Source organism: Cinclus cinclus, chromosome 1 (genome assembly GCF_963662255.1).
Source record: "Cinclus cinclus chromosome 1, bCinCin1.1, whole genome shotgun sequence".
In the NCBI taxonomy this organism is placed as follows: domain Eukaryota; kingdom Metazoa; phylum Chordata; class Aves; order Passeriformes; family Cinclidae; genus Cinclus; species Cinclus cinclus.
The window spans coordinates 22,217,226-22,242,954 of NC_085046.1; the positions used below are offsets into that span (position 1 = coordinate 22,217,226).

The 25,729-nt window shown below is 38.0% G+C and overlaps 1 protein-coding gene across 3 annotated transcripts in view; it reads left to right on the plus strand.

Moving 5' to 3' along the window:
* Nucleotides 1-25,729, plus strand: part of CDK14 (cyclin dependent kinase 14) — a 248,760-nt gene that overhangs the window by 140,058 nt on the left and 82,973 nt on the right. For all 3 annotated transcript variants that reach the window (XM_062494811.1, XM_062494819.1, XM_062494827.1), the window contains 2 exons: nt 8,345-8,407; nt 20,544-20,667. In XM_062494811.1, the coding sequence (XP_062350795.1) occupies nt 8,345-8,407; nt 20,544-20,667 (187 nt within the window). The remainder of the gene's footprint in view (nt 1-8,344; nt 8,408-20,543; nt 20,668-25,729) is intronic.

Genomic DNA, 25,729 nt, shown 5'->3' on the forward strand with positions numbered 1-25,729 from the left:
ATGAGCCTATGGGTATCTTCCATGTTCTAACAAGAAACTTGCCTGATTCTTCAATTTTTTTTTTTTAAGATTTTTATTTTTATTTGTTTGTTTGTTTTATGTGTATATCGTGGTCAGTGTTGTGAAAGCTCAGTGACATAACAAATTAGAGAAAAAGTGCAGGTTCCCATCCTTGTGGGCACATGTATTACAGTTTGCAAAAATTGTCACAACTCTGTTGACTTTGAGGTCTCTTTGTCCATCACAGTTTGCACAAGGTGATGATTTCGATGCTAGGTTTTGATCATACTAAACAGGAATTCCTACTTATTTTGTAATGTTATTCTTTTGTTCAGATAATCTCACTAATTTAAGTAGATTTTGTCTCCTTAACCTGAATTCTAAGAACTCAAAGCAGATAGTATTATTGAAGTGGACAGAGAATAAGGAGGAGGATAAACTGGCATCTTTAGAAAACTGTATTTTTTTATGGTCTCATAGTTCATCCAACAATTCTTTCCTTATTGGTGTGTGTTTCACTTGTCTGTAAGGAACCTGGTTATTCTCTGTGAAATGAACAGGGGCTTTGTATCCATAAATGAATTTATCCTTTCTAGTAACAGCCAAAAATCAGACAACTGTGTATTTCTTTTTCTCTCTGGGATTTTTAGATATGTTTCTATCTGTATTATGTACTCCCCCACCACCTAGTCTCTTTTTCTATATAGTATTGTTCGTGTATTTTGAAGTATACTTATCTTTGTTGACAGTGTGAGAGAAATCCAAGGCACTAAAAAGATCTGTTAGCAGAAGTGTTTTTATTATGAGTGTCTTGTGGGGTAGTTCTTTCTTCCCTGAATCCCTACTATAGATCTTTCCCCTGCTGCTCAGCCCAGCTAGTGCTGTTGCCTGCTGCTGTTTTGCTGGAAGTTGCTTAGGTATCACCCAGAGATACCTTGTAGGGTATTTTTTGTCAGCATGTGTCACCTCATAGAGGGAAAAGATTGAATTATAGAAAGCCACAGAAATACATGAAAATTAGTCTATGATACTTTTGAAGATACCAGTGACATGAAACAAATTTAAACTGTAGCACAGTAATCTGCAGAGTGCTTAGGATGGAGGATACATGCCATTTAAAAGGAATTAACTTCGTTTTTTGTTCTCCTATCGCTTTAAATATCCCTGGTGCCCATCCTTTTATTGGTAAATTATATTATCAGTTTAAGAATTTGTTGGTGACAAAAGGGGAAGTATTTTAGTCAGGGAAGCTGCTAGGGCAAAAGTAATGTGTGCTCTCCTTTGAACAGAGAGGGATGGCTCACAGCAGCCTCGCTGCCTCAGTGGAGCAGCACAATCTGTCTGCTGTGTGATGGCATTGCTGGCAGCCAAATACTCCTGGTTTTGTTTTAATGGGAGGGTTCTTACACATTGCTGGTTTTACATGATGGGAATGAAGTTGGAAGTGCTTCCTGTTCCATTCACAAGCCCCAGGCTCTCCGTGCATTTCAGCTTCAAAGATGACAGCTGAAACCAATTAGGCAGAATTATGGGATGCCTAAGTCAGGTGGAGATTTGTCATGACTGAGGAAGAGGAGGGGAAGTGGGAAGTAGAATTGACTAATTTAATTAGAAGAGAATGACAGTCACGTTATTATTATGGAGAAGGGAGGGCAAAGTAGAGATCATTTCACGTCACCAGCCATGCCTTTGAAAGGAAACGTCCCACCCTTTGTCTGAACACGTTTGTGCTTGGTAGCAGAGTCTGATTTCTGAGCAAGATAGCTGAGCAAAACAGTTGATGCTAAGGTGAAGCACGAAGCATATCTAAGGACATTTCTAGCTTGTGGTTTACTCATCTATTCATAATTAGAATTCCTTCAAGAGGAGAATGGAAGAGCCATCAATGTTTGTCTTTTTTTCCCCCCTTTGTTTGCATACTCTCTCTTTTCCAGACCCAGGATGTAATGTATATAAACCTTGCTTCAGCTGTATAAATATCAACCAGAATTCTTTTCCCTTCAGCAGATGCTTATACACAGTATGCTCACAAACATAAACACACGTGTCTACTTAAAAACCAAAGACTTGCTGAATAAAAATTACCTTCGTACAATTACACACTGCCCTAAGATTAAATGAAAACCCCAATTCACCAATTCATTTCTTCATGTGAGTCTGGAAGACAGTATTTCATAAGTAAATCATACTTTTTGTAGAGCTGTCATGGTAGTTGAAGGTATGGGGAGGAAATCAATGAAAAATATTACAGAGAGAATCTGAGCAAGTGTGCATTTTCTTTTTTTATATATTTTAATCATTGTATGATTTTGTTGATTTTTGTTTAGACTACGAGCAGTCATGTTGGACAAGTAACTTAATCTCTCTCTCTCATTTTCAGGTACCTGTAGGAGTTGTGATACTTGTTTCTATCTCAGGGAAGAAAATATTTGCAGTTAATTTAAATTTGGGTCAAAAATGAGCATTGGCTGATGTGCTTCTGTATTTAGTTTGGAAACAAGACTAGGTGAACCAGCATTGCTGACAGTGGGTTTTCTATCCCCTATCCTAGAAAGCACTGTGCAGTCTCTGGTCTACCTAGAAATTGTTCCATCTAGCTTAGGAAGGGTCATAGGTTTCTTAATGGAGGCTTTGTCACTTGAGATGTGCACTGAGGAAAGGGTTTGTGTTTTAATGTACTGAGAGAAGGTAACAAAAAGGCTGGACAGGGCCTTCTCAAGAAGGTGTGGCTGTGTGTACCAGAACCCTGAAGTCAAGGTGCAGCCATGAAGCAGTGATCTTCTGGCACACAGTAGTGAAATAGAATTATTTGAAGGCAAAAATGCCAAAGTCTGTCTCAGATTGCCTGTATTTACTTTTACTTTCAGCCAAAATGTCCATGATACCTTGAGGCTCTATCTGAAGGACTCTTATTTTAAATATTCAAGCTGTACAGTATAAATTTGGAATTTAGGGCATGGGTAGCCTTTGTGCTGTGGGTAGTGTTGCACTATTATTTTTTAAATTGTCCCAAATTTGGTCAAGTGATAAGCTTCAGAAAAATTATAAATTGAACTTAAGAGCTATGTCTTTGAAGATTCCTCCTCTCTTCTCAAAGACTTTAGTCTCTCACTTCAAATATTGTAGCTGTTCATTTCTGATGAAGTGAAATTGTTTCTGGGGAAGCCAGTAGTGGGAGGAGAGATCAAGTTGTTCACAAGCATAACAGGTTTTGCAGAAAACATTTTTTTGTTAGTGAAGTGGGAAAGTGAAGCTCTTATAATTGGAGGATACCAAGATAAAGGTGGCCTGGGCAATCTCCTTTTTTCACCCCTGCGGAAGTGCCTGCTGTGCAGCTCTGCAAAGGATTACGTGGTGAAGGCATGTGGTTGTTGTTAATTTCTCTCATTTTTTGTGAATGGAGGAACCAAGATGTCTTCTGAGTTTCCTGCCTCATTTGAAGTATCATTTCAAGACAAGTAAGGTAATACTACTCTAGAGAACTGGGTTCCATCCCTGCTGTATTGGGAATTGTCTTCACCAGCTGAAACTGCTGTCATTACAGATTTCTGCTATTCAGTATGAGATTCTCAGTCTCCTTTGCAAAAGCACTGCACATTTGCAGCAGTAACTGAGGCCAGTGTTGCAGAGTAGTTGAGACGAGGCTTTCAGCCAGGCATGAGAAGGACACAATGATTAGGTGGATAATTATATTTTGATTTATTGTTAATATATATCTAAATATTACCAATACATTTTATAGTCTTTTTCAGGCCAGTGTGCACCAGAGTCAATAGCAACATATTGGCTTCCCCAACTCTGGAATGAGAGCATCCAGACAGTTCCTTTCTGTAATGTCCACCAGGTGTTCTTAGCTCAGGAGAAGCCACATTGCCCATGAGAGGCAGCAAAAAGGAAGAGGGTGTGTGTGGGGGCAAAGGATGTACCTGAAGACCAGAATATCTTTCATTACCACCACAGTCAGTCAGAACACAGAAGACAAAATAGTGCCAAATACTCTGAAAGGTCAAAACCAAAATTCTTTGAACAGAATCATCCAGATCAGTGATTCTTAAGAGTCTTTTAAATCTTTTTTTTCAGGTCCCTGTCTGATAAAAGGAAGTAATGCCTTATGTCTTGCTATGAAATTATTCTGTGTTTGTAAAGCATGTCAATAGCATGCAGTAAGCAGGGTAGGAAAGCCTGTGAGATTATTTCTGTCTTCAAAGTAGTAAAAAAGCCAGACTGCAAGCTGCTTGAGAATAGAAGAAAACTCCCTAACCATAAAACAGTACAGCTATTTTTCAGTCAAGTATCTCCTATTCTGTTCAGTGAATATGTTTAATCCCGGGAAGGAAAAAAAGTATGTGATTACATTAGACCTTTTAGGAGTTATATAATATATATTTAATGGGGAAACAAAAGGTTGGATAAACCCCATTAATTCTGGGCTTTCCTAGCTTTTGGGTTCTTCTCCCTAGAAACTTGATTTATCTCTGCTTATTGTTTTTTTGTGTAGCTGTTTTGAGCAGAGGAGTGCAAATTGAATATTTGTACATATAGTCTGGGTAAACTGGTGGAGTGTAAGGAGCAGGAACTAATGGGATTTAGAACTTAAACTAAAATATCAAATGTTCTGTCAACATGGTATTACTTTAGTGATTTATGTGTGTTGAGGGTTAACAGTATGGCTGATAGAGCTGTTAAAAGCTAGCTTGAAGCAGAATTCGTCTAGCTGGGTGTACCTGGGATCAAAATTTGTGCAATTATTTTGGAATCTGTCTCTGTGCTGCATTTCCCAGAATGCTGCTTCCCTGTGAGGTGGCCTAACCCTCTGAGACAGTGCAGAATGGACTAGAAAAGGTGTATTGGTTGGTCTGTTCCTTGTCTTTGTACCTTGTTTCAGTAGAGTTTTATGTTATTGTCAATATGTAATTGTATCTTGAATTTTCCATTAGGGTTTATATTTTATTAGATCAGGGTGGTGACCACAGCAAAGACTCCAGTGTCAGAGTATGGCAGGCTGTATTTGCAGCCACTCTTCCACTTGGGAAAGCATGTTGTTTTCTACCTTGAAATACAGCGTGAAGAAAAAGACTCTATCTATATAGTACAAATTTCATGGAATACCATTAAAAAACCACTTTCATCCTGCTTGCTCTCTCGTTTTCTTTTCTAATGCTTTCCTGAAACTTGCATTCATGTTGTCTTCTTCAATGTCAGCTGTGCACACGAGTGCTGGAGCAGACACTTTGACTGCCAAAAGGGAAAACAGGTTTAGAAAGAGCTGTCTCTGCAGCACTGTCAGTTTTCCTGGCTGTACTAATGTTTAATTCAATGTGCATTCAGTCCCTACCTTGGAAAAGGGGAGCAGCTGATGCTGCCTTTGCTTTGCTGCCACCTTCTTATTTTTTAAAATGGAGATCAATTTACTCTAACATTATAAGCTGCTTCCACAGTTTTTACCATAATATTTAGTTACTTCTATAAGAAGGACTCTTAGTTTTATTAAAGCAAATTGTTGAAAGATTTGAACAGAAAATACATTCAATTTCTCTTCTTCATTTGAATGAATATTGAGATGAGATTCCTCTGTGTCTGTAGTGTGTGTGTAGGGAAAAAAATAAATGCCCAAGGACTGCAGCACAAGTGACTCTGTAAGGTTTCCAGGACTCTGAGGAAATTGCTGCTTACACTGACTTTTAGACAGATATGTTCAATCAATTTTTGCAGGTTTTGAGAGTAAACTGCTGCAGAAGGTTCTATGAGGCTTCCAGTTGTCTTCATTCTCAGGGTAGGAAGAATAAGTTAATGATGGGTAACACAAATATGATAATCACTGATGTCTCTGTATGGAGAAAATGCATCCAAATAGTAACTGAAATATAATCAGAAAGAAATAAGAAATAAGAAAATGGGGTTATCCTCACCATTTGTTGCAAGTATATTGGAAATAAAATATATGGCTTACTGCTGTTCCTAGAGTTGTGACTCTGAATAGGATGAAAAGCTTTTGGTGAATAAAAATATGCAATGAGTGCAGCTGATGTGGTGGGTTTCAGGAAGGGGACCTTCAGAAGGGACATTGGGTTTGTCTTCTTCTAATCTGGTTTCTGTCAGCTGACTGATTGCAAATCGTAGCAATCAATGGAAGGTGAAGCAGGCAGTAAACTTCCCACCTACCAGGCTATCTGTTGTTCACAAGGGCTGAAAGATTGAACTGGGAAAATGATAATTACTTGAGCCAGCCCATGCGAGGGAGCCTGCCATGCTCAGGGGCCACCATGGCTGTGTCTGATGATGGGACAGCACTTCCCTGGCCACCCTAATGGGTTTTCTAAAGTGAAATTTCAGACTTTTCTTTAAACATCTCTTGAGAACTGCAGGTGCTAGCACTATTCAAAGACTGGCATTTCTCTTGAATAACAAGATAACAGATAACCCATTAAAATGAACGGATTCTCACAAATTTCTTATTTGACACCAGTCATCACCTGTGCGATGGTGTTTCAGCTGATATTAAGGCAGATTCTTGTGCTGGAATTAGTACTCAGAACCTGTTAGTTTATTAAAACAAATGACAAGGTTAACAGGTGACTTTGAGTGTTTTGTTGGTGTTCATACAGTAAACAAGACAAAAATGTGTAATGTGGTGATGCATATGGAAGGGTGACTGGAACCATTTTTGGCATGATTTATTGACGCAGTCCCAGGAAATTAACTTGGAGAATGGAAGAGGAATTTGCACCTTAAAGCTAAAGATTTTACAGAAATAAGGAATAAGTCTTTAAACTTAAGAGCCTTCATGCAAAATCCTCTTCTTTGACACTAACAATGACTTGTAGAATATTTTTTAATTAATCTTCAAATTTTCTTTGTAAATGCATTCACTAATTTGTAAGCGATAAATTGAAGAATTGCTGTCTGTATCCTGCATTTTGGAATAATCTCTGTTTTTTCATATTTAATGTGGTTTGCCTGTTTGAGCATGCCCTCTCCCCTTGTGATACACATGCTGTTCATTTTGGGATTCAAGCAATTTCCTGCAGTCAGAGATCTTGCTCTCTTGAAGCCACATAAGAATTCATGAAAACAGTTGTGCTAGTGCAGAGCCTAATAATCCTGTGCATTTTAATGTCTTTGCAATGTTAATTCTACATGCACATTGTGGTTGTTTTAGTTTGTGATTTCAGAAGTGATTATGTAGAATAGTTGTGGCTAGAACAAATTTTGTGTCTTGGGTGTGAACTCTCCTATGTATTTGTCTAACTCTGCAAAAGAAGGCTGAAGAATGCCTGCTGGTTTGGGTAATGTTGCACAGACACCATTTTGCTGTATGGAAGGCAACTTTTGTCCAAAATTCTCTCCTTGAAAACTGCCTGTATTTTGTTGGGCTGTTGTGTATGTGAGGCAGGTATTGCCAAGTAGCTTTTCAAGGAATGTCGGATGATTTTTACCAGATGTGTTCAGAAACCAGATGTGGAAGGCAGAGTCTGTCTCTGAGTATTTGCTGGTTAATCAAGTGCATAGTTTTGCTTTTTTTATTCTGAACATAATTCCAGAAGCTGAGTCGTGCAAGCCCATTAGTGAAGCAACATGTCACTTGACTGAAACCATGCTGCTGAAGCTTAGAATGTAAGAGAAGAATTCTGAGAGAAGTGTTTCTGTTGTAAAACTATAAATATTTATTTGTTAAAAATAACTAATCTATACATTGCAAGACTTCTTTTTTTTATTTACTGAAAAGATGTCATGCTCTGTTTGCAGGAAATACAGGGAACTATGATGCAAAAACTTAGGTTTGAATTTTCCATGAAGTTCTTTTCTAAAGTATCTGTATTTAATGGCTGTACGCATTCATTATATGTGCTTCTTTTTGAGCTGGAAAGTACCATTCAGTACTCTGATATGCAATGCCTCTTGGCTTTATTTTCTAAACATTTAACCCATCTTAATCTAGAATCACTCTTAAATTATATTTAAAGGGCAACATTATAATGTGAACAATGGAAGTTGAATGTGAGATTCTCCCTTTAAGTTCTTCCTCTTCTGTCTAGGTATTATATTTGTGGTGTTGATGGTGTTACTCTCCTTATAAGTTCTAGAATGGTACTAAAATTCAGGTAATTAATCTACCAAATGCAGGGTGTTAGAAAAAATTAATTTGCATTTGTTGAATATTCATATTGGTTATCAAGGCTGTTAAATAAAATGAGTGTAAAGGTACAAATGTGTGTTTGCACATGTGTGGATGAAAAAAAAAATCTTATTTTCCATTTATTATGCCCACTCCAAAGTAGAGGGGAATTTATTGCTGCGGTCATATGGATATTAATATAGTTTTCTCCATCTGACTTTCTTTCAGCACACTGATTTATGTCAGTACATGGACAAACACCCTGGAGGGCTTCATCCAGAGAATGTGAAGGTAAGAGTCAAAAAGAGCACACATTCAAGGCAAATGCAGTAGCAGTAACTTTGCAAAAAATGTCATGTCAGTTGTTTCATAGAAACTGATTGCTAGCTAAAGGCAAAATGCCTGACACATGGACCGTATTTTAAAATATTTGTTTTCTTTGAAAATAATTACCAATTCAAGTATTTGAGCATTTCTGCAATAGAATTTCTGAGGTTTGTAAAATTGACTCAGAGCCAAATATATGTAAGTGAATGCTGTTAACAGTGTTGGTAATCCCTCCCCTCCATTCAGACATTTGCTCTTAAGACAACACTGCCCTAAAACCCAAGGTAAATATGCTTTAGGCTGTCAGTGCTAGATCTTCAGTTAGGTAAGTTAGTGTGGATTCATCAAGTTTGAGGGAGCTGTGATTAATTGTATTAGCTGAATGTTCTGCTTTTTATATGAACATATATAATCTTCCCTAATCTTTCTGCTCACTATCTTGGATGAGATCAGCATTTTCATAGCTGATCTCCCTTTGGATTTTTTTTTTTCTTCTAAGATATATACTGAGAATCATCACACAGGAAGGAGAGAGTTTATTAGCAGGATTTAATGGAAAGATAGACGAGTAGAGACTTGATCCAGTTGCTATTTGGTAAATCAGCCAAATGATTTTAGCATCAAATGGAAGCCAACCAGACATGCAGAACGTGTCGTGTGTGTATAGATCATTCAGATGGTATTTGTTACAGTTGTCCTGCACTTGGACACCAGTCCCGTTGATGTTCTACTTTGGAAATGTTTAAGTCTTCGATTGTCATTCTGGGGACTTTATTCTAGGATATAACTTACTGAAATGTAGAAGTTCATGAAAACTCTTTCTGGAAAAGACAGAAGGCCTGTTTATTTTTTTAAAAAATAAAAGTATTTTAAAAAGAGGAAGTATTTTTCTTCTGCAGTAGCTGATAATTTTTTCACATCTTTCATTCACTAATTTTCTGTGTTCTTTGATTGAAAAGTGGCATTTACAACATATGAATTTCGGTAAGAATTACTGCCATCTAAAAAAACTAAGGAAAATTCCTCCTTACTTATATATTTGGAAAAGGCAAAAACCCCATCACACTCACACACCATGAATATGGCACTAAAGGGGGTGAGGTAGGACCTGCTTTCCAACCTGTGAAACTTCTGAACTTTCTTCCCTGCTCAGTTTTCTAAGCAAAGTTTCAGGTGTTGAATGCGGTTGTTAAAACAAGGAGCCTCAGAGGGAATTTCAGCAGCAGCATTTCCCTTTCAGATTTTGCTGCATGTATTTCTGTGGATATCTGTACTACAGTGCTCAGGAATACCTTTGAAGTCTATAGACACATTAGAAATATTTACTTGAGTATCTAACTGTAGAATCCTGATGTACTACTGGTTCAAATTCTTTAAATTCCCAATGGATTATTAATAAAAGTGGGGGGTGGTAGGGGGGTAGAAAAGAAAAAAAATTTGGAAGTTGGAGCAGATGAAACTTCAATCAGCAAATGAAACATGAGCAATCCCGTTGAGCAATAAACTTTTTTTTCACTTAAATAATCTTGACGAAAATCAGTTATATATATATATTTAGTAGAGTCTCTTGCCAGGCCAGCAACAAAAGCTAGCCTTAATCATACAGTAATTGCTAAAACCAGGCATGGTGATTTGAGGTCCTCCCATTTAAATGAATGAATCAGACTGCTTGGGATTTTTAGTGCAATACCTGCTCTCAAAGCTGAGTTAGAAATAGCCTAAGAGAGTGATTTCTTTAGCTGGGAGAACAGAAACCCAGTCACATATGCTAAAAATTTTCAGACCTTCACCAGCATGCCAAACTAAAAGCTTGTGCTGCTCTTTTGTTTCAGAGGAAGTAAGATGGTTATTTCACTACCATTACATTTTCATGCTTTGTTGTACTGTAGTCAGTTTGTTGACCTATGCAACTGGGGATCTGAGACTTTGCCACCTTGTTTTTGGTTTTAGCTTCTGAACAAAGTTTTCTGTTTAGATCCACAGTTGATTTCTAAGGGTTAAGATGAGCTATATTAATTAGCCTTCTCTCCCTGCCAGCCCCTTCTGTCTAAAGGTCCTTCAGTAATTTCACTTTTAGTCAGACTTTTCTCTTTGTTCAGAATCAGTGGTTATGTGATTCCCCAAATCCATTTTAAAAGCTTCCAGTTGAGCAATTATATTCCAGTAGCAATAAATTAGTCTCGGCTCTCTGGGGCTAACCTGTGGGATTAAGCCATTGATGCTCTCCCAGCATGACAAAAGACCCCCTGCCTTTTAATTTTGTTCTTGAGGAAAGTATTTCCTATTGATGGATAGTTCTTTCTGGCTTGTTTCCAGTTACTATAAATATAAACCCACATCATCACACATCTTTCTTTTTTCCAAAGAATATTTACAGTTATTCCCATTAAACAGTATCTTATAGGAAGGCAGATACAAAACTATTATTTGCTTACATCTTGGCTTCTATAGGATATCTTCAGCTTAATTATATTTCTGAATTTTCTCTGTGTTTGCAAGCTAAAGACAATGCTTGTTCCCTCAGGCTTACTTTTAAATGAAGACTCATAAATAGAATAAAATCTAAATTACTTTGATGGACACACATATTGTTGTCCCCTCAGGTATTGTGTTTGACATTGCCTTTCTTTGTGGTTTTAAATAAGCTATTTGCTGTCACTTAACTATTTTAAATAAAAGACTAAGCAGGATATTATAAATATGTGGAAGTATAAAGAAGAATGTCTCAGCTGGCAGTTATAGAAGTCCAGGGACAGTATGCTTAGGCAAATAAAACTAGATTGCTTCCCAAAGTATTAGGTTTAGCATTTTTATTGGTATATATGTATTGACACATAATGATTTCAGGATTTTATAATTCATGGGTGGAGGCGCAAGTTTTACAAATAACATCAGGCTTTAAACCCTTCAAGGAACTTGTGTGTGATGCTGAGATGTTGTTTTAAAAATGCCTATCCCTAGTAATGTTAAACCAGTTGTTCTGATAATGTAGATGTATTTAGGTGCCTGAAACATCTTCATCAGCTTGAAGGGAAATTGGCATAAAGCAGTTGTTTCAGTCCATATATTCTGCAAACTGCATTAGCTCCAAACACACAATTATTTACATATTTGGTAGCTAACAAACTTCATGTCTGTCATTCATTTATAACTATATATATTCACATACTGTGTACAGTGTTACAGTAAGAGATGTTGAGGAAAAGGGTAATCAGTTAATAAGTCCCTGTGTAGTAGGCATGGCCTCATCTTCTCTTGTCTGGTTTAAAAGATGTCTTTCTCAGTTTTTCCACAATTGAAAGCAAGCAATAAATCTTAAATACATGGCCCCACATATGATTATGTTTCTGCTGGAAGCTACTGCTGCAGCCTTGTCCGTGACTGGAAACAGGAATTGATTTATACATGTACCATGTGGTGCTTGCCAAGCTGCAAAATGTGCTATTGCAAACTGGAGTTTTGCTCCTGAATCTCCCTGTGCTGTTCGTCCTGGCCCAGAGTGCTGAAATATGTACTCCTGGCTTTCTTTCCTACAGATGTTGCAGCCTTTAGAGATAGTGCATGCTCAACTGGAACATCTGGATTGCTTTCTACAGCAGAATCTGTAATGGGTCAAAGAAACTATATGACCCTACAAGTGGGGGTTTTTTGTTTTGGTTTGGTTTGGTTTTGATTTTTTTTTTTTTTTGTTATGATCTTCATTCTGATTTATGTCCCTTTCTGTCTGGTACAGTGCTATCTCCACCAATTTTTTGTCTTACCTTCTTGGTTCTCTTGAGCCTTTATATTTAGCTGTCCATAGATGCCTCTGGTTTTGTAAATTCGTAATTTAAGTATCTTTTTATTTGTGTATTTCAGCATGTCCTGTGAAAATGTAACTGTTCTTAGCTTCTTTTAGTCCTTGAATTATCACCTTTATTTTACTTCATATTACTGTATTCCTAGTAAGGCACACAAATTCGTCTTCATGCCTTGATGCATTTATTTTGTAGTTGAGTTTGTTTACTGTAACTCCTATTACTGGTAGATTAAGTGGAGCAAAGGCTTGCATCTGTCCTGCCTGCATTGCTTGTTTGCACCCCTGCCTTAGAAAGAAATCTATTAATGAAAGATTATTTTCTTCTTAATTAGTGATGCTGTCTTGAGATAGCTGAAGTCTTTTGAGAAAAGCATCCTGATTTTTTTCTGTCTGCCTTTTTTCTTCTACTTGCAATGATAGAGGTAATATTGATTTGTGTGAGCATTTGACAGAAGAAAACCCCCATCTCTGGCAATAAAAAAGACACTTCCCTCTGACCCACTGTTCCTTAATCCATGCAGCACCAAGCTGAATGACAATGGGTTGTCAACCAGACAAAAACTGTCCCTGCCTCTTAATTGCTCTCAAAATCTTTTACTTCGGGCAAGTTGGAAATCACTTGTAGTCTGCTGTGACCAGAGGGGGAAGGAACTTCCAGTTTGTTCTTATTCTATCTAATATTGCTGCACTGATTTGTTCTGCTCCCTGGGCACCTTTTCTCTTCCTAGGGCCAAAAGGTGTTACGAAGAAGTAGGCTTATTGAGCTTTGCATGCAGGCAACAAGAATACTCAGCTTTCTCCCAGGAGCCTTCAAGACTTCAGCTCTTACCCATCTCAATTTTGAGCCTTCCTTTCTCCTAGGAAGCAGGGCACAGCAGTCTTCTGTGCATAATGGATGGCTATTTTTGAAGCAAAATCTCAACTAAGTAAGCCCTACCCCCACCAGAACCTTTTAAAGTGTGTTTTATCACTACAATACTGAGTCAGGGTATGTGGCAAAATGTGGATTGCGATTTGGGTACTAAGTTTCCTAGGGCAGCCCAATAATCTCTGTAAAAATTTGCTTATGTCTCAGCAAAAAAATATAATTAGTTTGTCTTAAAACTTAAAAAAATATTTGAAAGGAATGTAATAGATAGTAATTAGTGACACATAATGGGATGCTGCAGCATTCTTCTGTGCTAAATGCTCAAGAAGAGGTCAGTCAACTTTATAGCAACTATATAGTTAAAAAAACCCAGATAGGATAAAAATACTGGGTTTATTAACCCAATAATAAACCAAGGTTTATTATTTAAAGAATAAATAACGTTCAAACCTTGGTTTATTAAGCCAAGGGTTTAATGGTGGTCTCCATAACATTGGCTTGAAAGTGTTGAAATACAATGATTGTTATATGATATTATCTGATATCTCTGGAACTTAGAGTGTTCAGGTATTCCTCACTGCACTGCAGCACTGTGAACATTGTCCTTAACTAATGGTTGCAGTTTTAAATGTTGAATCTGTTTTTGTCAGATGAGTAATTTTGGCATTTAATGACTAATATGAAAATTAATAATCTGAGTCAAAGCCATAGGGTAGTTGTCATCTGATGTCTTCTATAAACATTAATATTTATCACTGGACTGATCACAGCTTTAGGATGGTCTGAAGCACAAAGGGTAGGGAAGCATTCAGAACCTGCAAGGATTGGGCAGCTCCTGTGTCGTATCCATATGAGGCCTGCTGCACTTAGGTGAAGCTGCTTGAACTTTGGCAGTGGCAGAATGCTCCATACTGCCTCTTGCTGAGCAGTAGCTACAGTTATTAATAGGAAGATACAAACCCACCTGCTTTGTTTGAAAAGCATGGTATCTGAAAAGCAGGATAAAAATGCTTTAGGTCTTAGGTTGCAGTTGTATTAACAAAGTAGGCTTCCCGGGCATGTTTCTGTTTTCTTTCCATTGTGTGACTGTGTCAACACCTGTGGCACGGACAGGAGGTTTGTGTTCCCCCTTTTCTGTGGCCCGTCCTGCATCCCCGTGTGACAAAGACATGTTAGCTGATGTAGGGGAAGCTGTGATGTGTGAGCACCTGTGAGTACCCAGAGGTGTCTGACCAGGAGACTGAGCACCACAGATGTAGGTGCGCAGGAAGTGGGTACTAGCTCCAGCTGTGATGAATTTTCATGTCCCTGACTCACTGAGGTTTGAAGAAAACAGTCTTTGAGATGAAAACCTGCTCTGGTGGTCCTTTTTTACCTTTATCTGTTGTTACTGGAAGCAAATCTGAGGTAATGTCATGCTTCTGAAGTCACTCTCCCACTCACTAAAATAGGACAGGCTGCTGATGTGAAGTTGAATTAATAGTATATTTCAGCAGATATGTTAAGTAAGACGTGATGCTGTTTAATGTGGTTGAGAGGGTGCTATTTTTCATTCCTTGTTCAGTGAACAAGCAGGTGTGCAGCAGGCAGAATAATGCTATGCCAAATTAAGGTCGTCTTTTACACATGGCATTGAGAATTGATTATTTAAATTAGACTTTTTAGTTATCAGACATTAAATATGGCATCAGAATTTCACTCTCCTGCGTGTCAGTCTTATCACTTAATTGTTTGATAATATGCACAACTGTGAACAGTTAATGCAGAATCTTCATTAACATGCTAAAATTCATGCTTGAAGAATGTCACTTTCATAAGTGCACTTGTAATTTATTGTCTGTATGATCTTCATGATTTACATACGGCAAAAAAAAAAGTATATTGTAGGGAGAACACTTAAAAAATTTTTAAATTGGTGAGGTAACAATTGCCACTCTGACCTACGTCAGCATGGAATTGAGTTGATGAAAGGTAAAAAAGGCACATTCAATTGAATTGCATTTATTTTTACTTTTGCCATTCAGAAGAAAAAAACCTGAGTCTTCCACTTACTGAACATTAGTGGATGACTGTAACTGATCATAAGGGAGTGTCTTTATACTCAGTTAATTAAGCACACCTTCCTCATTGCAAATGACTGTAGTAGTACCCAGAGGGGACAAAAAATTATTAAAAGACCATCAAAGAGAATAGAAGTTAGCAAATTAACACATTCTAATCTCTTGCCTTTGCAGTTCTGCTGGAAATAAGTGGAGAAATCTGTATATATGCATTTTCTAAGCAATAGTGCAATGCACATTTCCAGTGACTGTATAATATGTATTTTTGTGTGACATTGCCTTGGTAAGACTCTCATGTAAGGAATGCAGAAGCAAGTTAGAAGCCTTTATAAATGCATTTTGGAGTGGATTGTTTTAAAATCTTTTTGGAGAGAACTCAGTTGATTCCAGGGAAAACAGATAGGAGAAACCTTTTAGTGAGATAAATCTTATTATAATTCTGAAAATCCTGCAGATTCAAACAGCTAATAATTTTTAATTCAGATTTTCTTTATTCGTAGGGATGCAAGTCTCAAGTCAAGACTTTGTTCCTGGAACTTCTGACAATTTAAGCAACAGAGTCTACAAAGCTTTGACCTAAAAAGTGCAGTATTTCCCCAGGTCATAGAAGTGAAAAGTTGGGTTTTATTTCATGGTTATTATCCTGGTTAAGAGGGAAATGAATAGCAAGCCAAGAGTGACAAAAAAGGTTGTGCTTGATGAGCTTTTGACATGCCAGCAGAAGTCACAGAGGGACATTTCTCATTGCTTCTGTGATAGTACCTATTACCAGGTAGCTGTTTCTAGTGGTAATGCCTTAAAACAAGTAGTTCTAAAACTCCCAAACAGTCTAGTGAACCCAAATGGAATGAGTAATGTGTTGTGTTTATTTCCAAGGCTGTGAGATGACACTATAGTGATTTATGACCTCCTTTTGCCTTTTTAAATAGTCAATAATATACAGAAGCCTGTACTGTCCTCTGGATGATAGGGAGAACTTCACTGGTTGCAAGCATGAGATGGGATGTCCCAAGTTTGGTTTCTTTTACTGGTATTTTTAGATTTGATGGCCTATTAAGATTAAATATTATTAGATTGATGCTGAATACACACTTGGGAATTCAGATGATTGTACCCAGACAGTGTGCTTAGTTACGTAGAACAAGGAGGGGCATTTGTGTAATCAGTGATGGGTAATAATAAAGCTTGTGTGGTATTGTGTCTTATTTTTCAAAAGCAACTATACCAATAGAGCAGTATGAGCTTGCTAGAGGAAAGACACATTAATTCAGGCTTGCTTTCAGCTCTCTTCTGAAATTATGTTACCTCCTGGTCCAGACCATCTCAGTCATTTTGCTGCCAAGATAGCAGAACCAAGAGCTTTGTGCATCTTCTGTAAACTGACAAGTTCTTTGTAGCTTTCTAGTTCTGTGTAGCTTTTTACTTCTGTATCCAGGGCCAGGTCCTCTATACCCACAGTATAACATGAATTAAGGGAGCCCAGATGAAGAAAATAATTTAGAAATCCTTCTTTGCCATCACAGAAAGACTTAAAAAAGGCTCCTACAGGCATAATTATTCTGTCCTCTTGGCAAGCATCCTTTCCATCATTTGGGTCCTCAGTGCCTCAGCAGAGTCTGTGTGGAAATTGTACATTTTATGGAGAATCTCCCTAGGCACGTTGTGAATTTCTGCTTTTCACTTACCCCAGTGTCCTTTGCCAGAAGCTCTCCACCATCTCTGATAATGGAGGGCAAGTATATGGAGTCATCTGAGTAGTTCACACAGATTACTTGTACACGAGTGTTCCCCTTCATTGTTAGACACTGGAAAGAGCTTTCTGAACCTAAGTCAGGCAGTGTTAACTGCTCTCAGTCCTACCCTTTAGATGTGTGTTACATGGCCTGTGTCAGTGTCTGACTTCCAAGCTCTTTAGTAAAGCATTCTGCAGCACAGACCACCAGGCAGCCACTGGATGCCTGCATGGAATGGTCCAGGTTGTACACTCACCCAGACTCATTAAAACACCAGGAAGGATGGGCTGTTCATCCAGAGAGCTACAGGTCTCTCAGAAAATGTTGTGTTTTACATTTGGGCATTTGGTCAAATGTTGCATTTGCATGTAGCTCAAATGGCTATCCAGGCATTACACTTGAAGGACTATGTAGGTGCTAACTTGCCCCTTTGTGGAGTTCAAGGCTTTCTCTTGTAAGTTTTAAGAGCTGCTAATGTTCTTTTAATATCACAGTCCACAAACCCTGAATTAGCTTTGACCTGCATGCATTTTTCTTGCTGACAGTGGAAAGTCTTCATTAAAATATGTTGCTTATTAAAGTGAGAGGTGCATAACAATCGGGGAAAACAAGGTATTTTTTAATGACTATCATAAATAAGCAAGACTTGAACCCACAAGTCTTAGGGTTCTTTGTCTCAACATAAAAGTTTTGATCTTTCTAATGTTAAGCTTTACTGAAATACTAGGGACAAATCCCTGTCCTGTTTTCTGTCTTTTTCAACTCTCACTGCAATGACCTTAGTCATTTTGTGTGCCTAATTTTATTACCAAACCTTTGTTCTTACTAATAAGCTAGAAACTGTACACAAATGATGTCTTAGTGAATGATGCCTTAGTTTGTTTATTGGAGATTATTCAATACCTATACAGCCTTGTGTATAACCATGCAAATATTAAAATTACCAATATAAAAGCTGAAGAGCTATGTATCTGTGTTGTTTCTACCATCACAAACAACCTGTTGAAATACGTGTTGAATTTGCTACTGTCTCCAGCTGCCATCCTGGGGCCTTGAGAAATGTCAGTTCAGTTGCTTGTTCAGAACCTCCTGAAAAAAACCCAGGCTGAGGTTTCATAGTGACTGGAATTGATTGAGGTGGAGGATGGAGCAAATAAGGTGAGATTATGACCATGATAGGAGGTATTTTAATTTCAGACTGGATATACAGGTAAGGATTGATGGCACCTGCTCTAGGATTTATTTTTGTCCTTGTGAAGGTAATGTAGATAATCTGGAAAGAAAACAGTTTTATTGGAGAAGGCTTTCTTCAAAATCAGGAGAGGGAGCATGACTGTGAGATGGCAGAAGTGCTTTGTGAGGAATCAGAAACATTTTTTTCCAATTCATCTTTTATTTTTGTGGACTGGGGAGCCATTGGAAATGGAGAAGCCTCCCTTGGTGTTTTCTCATCCCAAGCAAACACAAAGGGCCTGTGGTTTGCAGAATGCTTTGCTGCCAGATGTTAGGCTTGTGTTCACTTAAATCTTTTCTCATTTAATATTACCAAATAAAAACAAAGGGGAAGAGAAAAAGAGAAAGCAAAAAACCCGACATCTGAGTTCACCCAAAAATGAATTCAGGAAGTTTTTTTGTTTTTTCCCTTCTCTTCCATGAGCTTCCTCCAAGGAGGTGTGAGCGAATTAATTAACTCTTGGGGAAGTACTTAATGAGTACAGCATGTCTACAAGTTTGGAATAAAACTATGATCCAAAGCTGTCCTCAAGAGCAGATGTTTATTCTGTTTAGCTGTGAAGTTGTTGGGCATTTTTTTCAGCACACTATGTCAAATCACTTGACTCTTTGCACTAGAGACAAATGAAAGACATTAATAAATATATTTCAACTTACTATAAATATTACAGTGCTGTAAGCTACGATGATAATCAAAATTTCTTTGCATATTTAAAAATCATGTTTGAAGTTAAATGCCACTAATTTAGCCTAGCAAACCAGTTGTTTTGCCCACATTTTCATTTTTTGACTATATTATTCTGAAGTAATTTCATAGAATTAAATTGATATTTTCAGGCTATAATGAAAGCCATTTCTGCTTCTTGCTCTTATTAAAATAATTTTTATGTACCATGAATTCCACTTTAACCACAATTCAAATAGGAATGTGCATGTTATTTATGACTTTCCTGTTATTCTTTGTTTCTGTATTTTGCCCTTAGGTTTCCTCAGCACATTGTTAGACCCAACCCTGGCAAGAAGGTGATTGATATGGCTCTTTGTGCCCTGGCTAAATAGCTAAACATAGAGTGCATTGTGTCTGCACTCAGGGAAAAAATGAAATGCAATTAAATTCATTTCACCTTGAGTAACATGACATTTCTGTTTCTTTCATGTCATCCTTTATTCTCTTCTATAATCAGATTTTGTAACCCTTTTTATAATGTCTCTTCACTTCAGTAATCACTGAATAGGATGCTTGTGTTGCAAGATAATTAGAAATTCTCATGTGCCTGAGTTGACTTTTCCCAAATCTTTGGTGTGGTTTCCACATCTTCCTAGAGAGCACATTTTGCTGTCCTCTGAACTGTGAGGCACAAAGTCCATATCTGCTCTTGAGTCCTCTGTGTTTAGCTTTGGAGGGGATTTTTGTGTTCACATTTAGAAGCTGAAGTATTTCTTAAAATATATCAGCAAAAGGAAAGGTCTCTACATTGGGATAGTTTCTTCATAACTGCAAAGAGAACTCCTGAGAGATCGTTCACCCTTGGTATGGACAAAACCCATGACAGTTAACACAGCCCTTCACAGCAGGTGTCTGAAAGGATGTGGGAGGATGATGCTTGGGGGAGATGAAGAGGGGAGGACAAAGGATCTTCTTCATCCAGCACTTTGCTCATAATTGTAAATTACAAAATACATAGTAGTAGTGCTTACTTTTAGGAGTAACCATTTATAGAGTCCAGGGAAGGACTCTAAGAAGCCAGGAGACAGTGAGTTAGGTTTCTGTCTAAATTTACCTTAAAGACTATTGCAGGTAGGTTTCAAAAGTCATCTTTAGATTCAGTGAGAGTTGTTATTTCCTAATGAAAAATACATGAGAAACTCCCATGAAAATAGACTTTGAGGGATAAAATCTATTTTACTTGCAGATTTCCTTGGATACACAGGCATTATTGTTATACTATTAATTTCTTCTTTGTTTTAGCTTCAGTGTTCCATCCCCCATCCTTATCTCCCCATCCCTATTCACCCTGTACTGTTGTTTCCTATAATTAGTGAAGATACACATCTGTCTTCAGGCTACCACCTAATCTCTAAGGCCATATGGGCAAATGGAATATAATTATAATTTGGTAGAAACCAAGCCTTCTGCACATGGTTGTATTACTCTCATTCTTTTTAAAGCAGTCGTATTGAATCTATGGCATAGTAGGGCTTGGAGGCTGGGTTTAGTCCTTGCAAAGTAAGTATATTTCAGATGGAAATTTCATTGTGTTAAATTTGGGTGGGAATTAGACAGTTTGGGAGGAATTCTGACGCGATGTTACCGCAATGTGCAAGCACCCTGCATATTGTGAAGAAATCACCTGTGGTTATATGCAAAATATTAACAGAGGTCATTTTTTGTCCCCCTCTTTTTCAGTTATTTTTATTTCAGTTGCTGCGAGGACTGTCTTACATCCACCAGCGTTACATTTTGCACAGGGACCTGAAACCACAGAACCTTCTGATCAGTGACACGGGGGAGTTAAAGCTGGCAGACTTTGGTAGGCAAGCAGTTAATTACAAGTCTTTTATAATGTTGTAGGAATGTCAGACAGATGGTTCCATTGATTTCTCTTCCCCCCTCCCCACCCTATTCCTTAGACACACCTTCTTCATTGTAGATAATTGCACATTTTTCTCCTGAGTGAAGAAATTGATTATGGTCAACAAAATGGTTGATTAAAAGGGAGCAAGTGAAAAACAAATACCTACTCCAGTTCTCTCAAGGAAGATAATGCTGGGAGTATTTCCATTTTATTTACCATGTGACCTTTGAATTAGAATTAAAAACCTTTACAAAGAAATGAAAAAAAAGTAGAGAGAGACCTGAAGCAGCTCTAGGGTTGTGGAGATTTGGATTAACTTTCGTTAAATGATCATTGAAAGAGACTGAAGGACACAAGAATAAGTGTTCCTTCTGTAGAATAAAGGGCACTAGGATTGCCTGGACTGCTTTCAGTATCCATTAGTTCTTTCTGGGGAAGCCTTATGTGGATTATAAATTCAGGATAAATTATCCACTGAAATCTTAGCCTTTGGCCTATTTTTAATTTTTTAAGCCATTTTCTAGTGGCTACACCAAGGCAAGTACTCTTTCCTCTAAAAACCATTGTGAATGCAAATATGGAAAATGGAAATATTTTTCTTTAGTGGTTTTCACAAAAGATTGTAGGAATTTCTTTCTTTCCTGTAGGTCAGCTTCTCAGTTACTGATTCCAGCAGTATTTCTGAAGTAAGGTGAAAATGTGAACCTATTGGCTATTTGAAAATGTCTTTTATTTTATAACTGCTATCCACGTCATGCTTCACATTTCATGCAGCAGCAGTAATGAGGAAGCCTTGTGTGCTAATTGGTAATTTCACTGTTAATGTAGTCATGAGGTTTTGTCTTTTAATTAGCATTACTGCAATTAACAGCTCAGTGTGTATTTGCTGTGCTGGAGAAGGGAACAGGACTTAAGGTTGACAAAGGCTCCAAGAACTTGATTGGCCTATGGATTGTAAGGCAGTTAGAGAAATAGTATTAGAAGCAATTGGTTTACATATGATTTTTGTTGTAATTTTTCAAAACTTTCTGTTTTTTGAAATCACTGTTTAAAAAACCCATTCCTACATGTTGCATTTGGTTACTATGACTTTCATCTCTTAAGGATATGAAACAGGTGCATCATTCAGTGTTCTTGTAGTGAAATATGAGTTAAGCTTCTGTTGAAGGTGTTCTGTTTAATAGTATTTTGTATCGTTTATATGTGTATAACCCTATGAACTAATCTGATTTCCAAGTATCCCCATATGATAAATCTTTCAGGAGATTGTAACAGTGGTTCTCTAGCTTTGGTGGAAGCTGAAAACCATTAAAGGTCTCACAACCTCTTTTGTATGTAGAATGTTTCCTAAGGTGTGGGGTGGCTACTGAAGCTGTATGGCTTGTGTGGCTAGGGAGAGGGAGGCTGAAAACTTTTGGTGTGTTTTGAAGAAAAAAAGAAAGCGACCTGCCTTTCACCAGCACTATTAAATGTACTGCTGGAGGTGTGAGCTGATCAATGAAATGTCCAACTCAGACATAAGTTGACTCTGGTTGTGTTTCTGGCTGTGATTGCCTGGTGTTGCCATAGAGCAGAGGACAGGGTGGGATGCTTATTCCTGCCCTGCTGTAGTAGGAAATGTAACTAAGTATGACTTGTGATGAAATTATTGCCTCATTGTAGCACCAGGCTAAATATCCCAGTGATGACATAAAAGGCAGGATTTTCACATCTTTATGTGGGCAGGAGTTTAAGGTTGACTGTTGTGTAGGGCTGTGATAGAGGGACTAGAAATGTATAAGCACTACCAGAAAGAAATGCACAGTGGTAGAGACATGAATGCATAATATTGTACAGACGATATTTTTCCCTTTTAAGTTTGCCTTGATATAACAGAAACATCTGCATAATCTACTCTTACACACAGAGAGATTATATATCTCCTTTTTTCCTTTTTTTTTTTTATAAGCTAGATTTTCTTTCATGGCTCATGACCTCATAAAACTGAAAAACAGATGGGTTAAATTTCTCTTCCGAGAACCAAGATGAAAAATTAGAAGTGATGAGGTTAAAGTCTGAAAGGTCATGACCTCTTTTACTAGAAGCATGAGAAATGAGAGCACACATGTACTCTCTGTGTGCCCCTGTGCATATTTACTTATTAAATGGTGTATTATTATAGCCCATCTTCCACCTTCCAAGTATGAAAGACCTTTCTTAAACAAGATGTAAAATACAGTCCTATTTCTGTTTGTTTTTCTCCCACAAATGACTGATTTGCAGTAATGTGCTTGGAAAGGAAGTCAGTTTAGATTGTATACTTGATTAATTACATGAGGAGCAGTGTGGAAATTCGAAAGATGGTTGCTTTGCTTTCAAATGCACACAAGGCAGGAGAGAATCTAATAAGAAATCAGTGTCTGTTAGAGATAGGATTGACTTTGCTAGTATAATAAATACAAATACTAGAGCAAAGGCCTTTTAGTCTCTAAGAACAAGACCTTCAGATTTTGGTTTTATAAGTTTACCAAAAAAATCATCATCATGTCTGAAGTTTTTCATTTGGCATCAAGCTTATTTAATCTCTTCGCTGTAGGATATCAAATACTTAAAAGCAGGCTAGTGGATCATAGTTCTTGAACAAACAAGGTGAAAAAAAGGCTATTAATTCTGCCAGTGCATTGCACTGCAGCTGAAGTGGAATCTTTGAATAACTGTGGGCATGTGTTTTCCTATAGCAGGGCTCCCAGACATGGATACTTCACTGTGTGGGAGTGTCTTTGTTCAGATGAGCAGTGGTTTGCTTTTCTGTTCATTGTGCTCTAGCTGCTAGGAAATGAACATTTATGAGAAGACTCAGCAGTCAAATGAAAAGGAAGAGCAGAATATAGAGGCTTTATCAAATTAAAAATGGATGAGCTATAAAAAATAGCTTTCTTGAGAAGATATAATAGGGGAGGCTACATCTTGAGTAATTGTTGCTGTGAAAAATAGTCCTTGAACACCATACCTGCATTCTTTTTAAAATATAATTAAAATTCCAGAGGAAAGTAAAGTATATTAGGAATTCTTATGGAATGAAGTGCAAGAATTATTTTTGATCCTGTGATGTGAATTTTGCTAACTGTCTATGATTTTATTTCCCCTTCTGCATATGTCAGTCTTAAGTAGAAATAAAGTATTTCAAACCTCTAATGAGTAACCATAAGAAATTTGCCTCAGTCCTCAACAGAAAGACTAGTAATCCTCAGGGGCACCAGCCTCCTGAGCTGGTGGACATGGACAGGGGGCAGAACAGAGCCCCTGCAATCCAGGAGGAAGTACTGAGTGACCTCTGGTGCCATTCAGACACTCACAAGTCTATGGTTCCAGATGGGATTCATGTGAGGGGGTTGAAGGAGCTGGCAGAAGAGCTCATCAAGCCAGTCTCCATAATTTATCTTCTGATCCTGGTTAGCTGGGGAGGTCCCAGATGACTGGAGGTTAACGAATGTGAAACCATCTACAAGAGGGGTTGGAGGAGGATCTGGGGAACTACAGACCTGTCAGTCTGACCTCAGGAAGGGACCTGTAAGCATCATAGAGTCCAGCTCCTGGCCCTGCCCAGGACAAACCCAAGAATCACACCATGCTCCTGAGTGTACTGGGAAAGCAAATTGATGTCACTGTCAGGCTGCTCTTTGGGATCTCTGACAGACTGTAAATAGAGGGAGGTTCCCAATAACTGGAGAAAGGTTGTTGTTTTACCCATTTGCAAGAGGGCAGGAAAAGAAGGTCTGGAGTACTGCAGCTTGGTCAACCACTATGTGAGTTGGAGTGAGGCTTCTTAGAAGTAGCTTCGGTACCTGTGAAGAAAGTGTTTGCCAGTTTTAGTCAAGGTAACTCATGTTTGATCCATGGGATTGCCTTCTGTAATGAAAAGAGGAGCTCTGCAGTCTCCCAGTGCTTTAAGAGTTGGTTACCCATGGCAATGCTCTTTACTTAGGTGCACAGTGGGAGGGTGAGGGATAATGGTCATAAGCTGAAACACAAGTGGCTATAGGGAAGGAAATGTTTGGTATGAAAGTTCTTCAGCACAGGAACAGCCCAGAGATGTTATGAAGTCTGTGCTTCCCTTACCGGACTAAGCCTCGAGCAATCTGGCAGATTGAACTAGGTAAATTCTCCTTCCTGTGTGGTTCTGTGACTCAGTAGATACTGTGCTTGTTTTGTTTTGTTTCTCAATGATAGGACACAGGTATTTAGTTAGTGTATATGCTGATATAAATCAAGATTGGCTAATCAATTATGTTTGCATGCAGATTATCATACTTAATAAACTCCAGCACCAAGTCCCTAAATAGCTGACAGTAATCAGGTGGGAGGTGGGTCCCACCTTCTGTGTGGGACTTTCCAAGAAGGATTTACTTTTTTCATGCCTTGTTTCTTATTCTCTGAAAAGAGCCTCTAGCAGTCTAATGTTCTGACATCTCTAGGAACAATGTGGACCATAGCTCAATTACTCTTGCATATTCTGTAGTTGAAATAGTCTTTTGCTTTCTGGGTTGAAAAGTTAGTCATAGTTATACTTATTAATAGATATTTCCTGATAAAAAGATTTACATAGCTTTGAGCTGACATCTCCTTTTGATGCACTGAGAATATCATCAGGTCATGTGTGTCGAGAGCAAAACATTTAGACTTGATTAGCATGTGACACAGTAAAAGCACTTCTGAGGCTGAGGGAAACTGGCCAAGCCACTAGTAGGGCCCTTGGCCTGCTTCAGCTCTGAGATGATCAACCTGCTTGCTGCTGGGGCATGTTTCTCAGGGAATTTCTTTTCTGTGAATCTTCCCTGTAGCTGCCTTTCCCTTTCGTCTATTCTGTTAGACCTGCAACAGAAGTGAGCTGCATGTAGTGGGTGATTGTGAAGTTTGAAGACCTGTTTGGTCTCTGTTTTGGATTGTGCAGTTATTCTAAGTGCAAGGACCTTCTGTGCAATCACATCTTTTAGACGCCTTTTTTTTTTTTCAGTATGTGTATTTCCTTTTTCTCTGT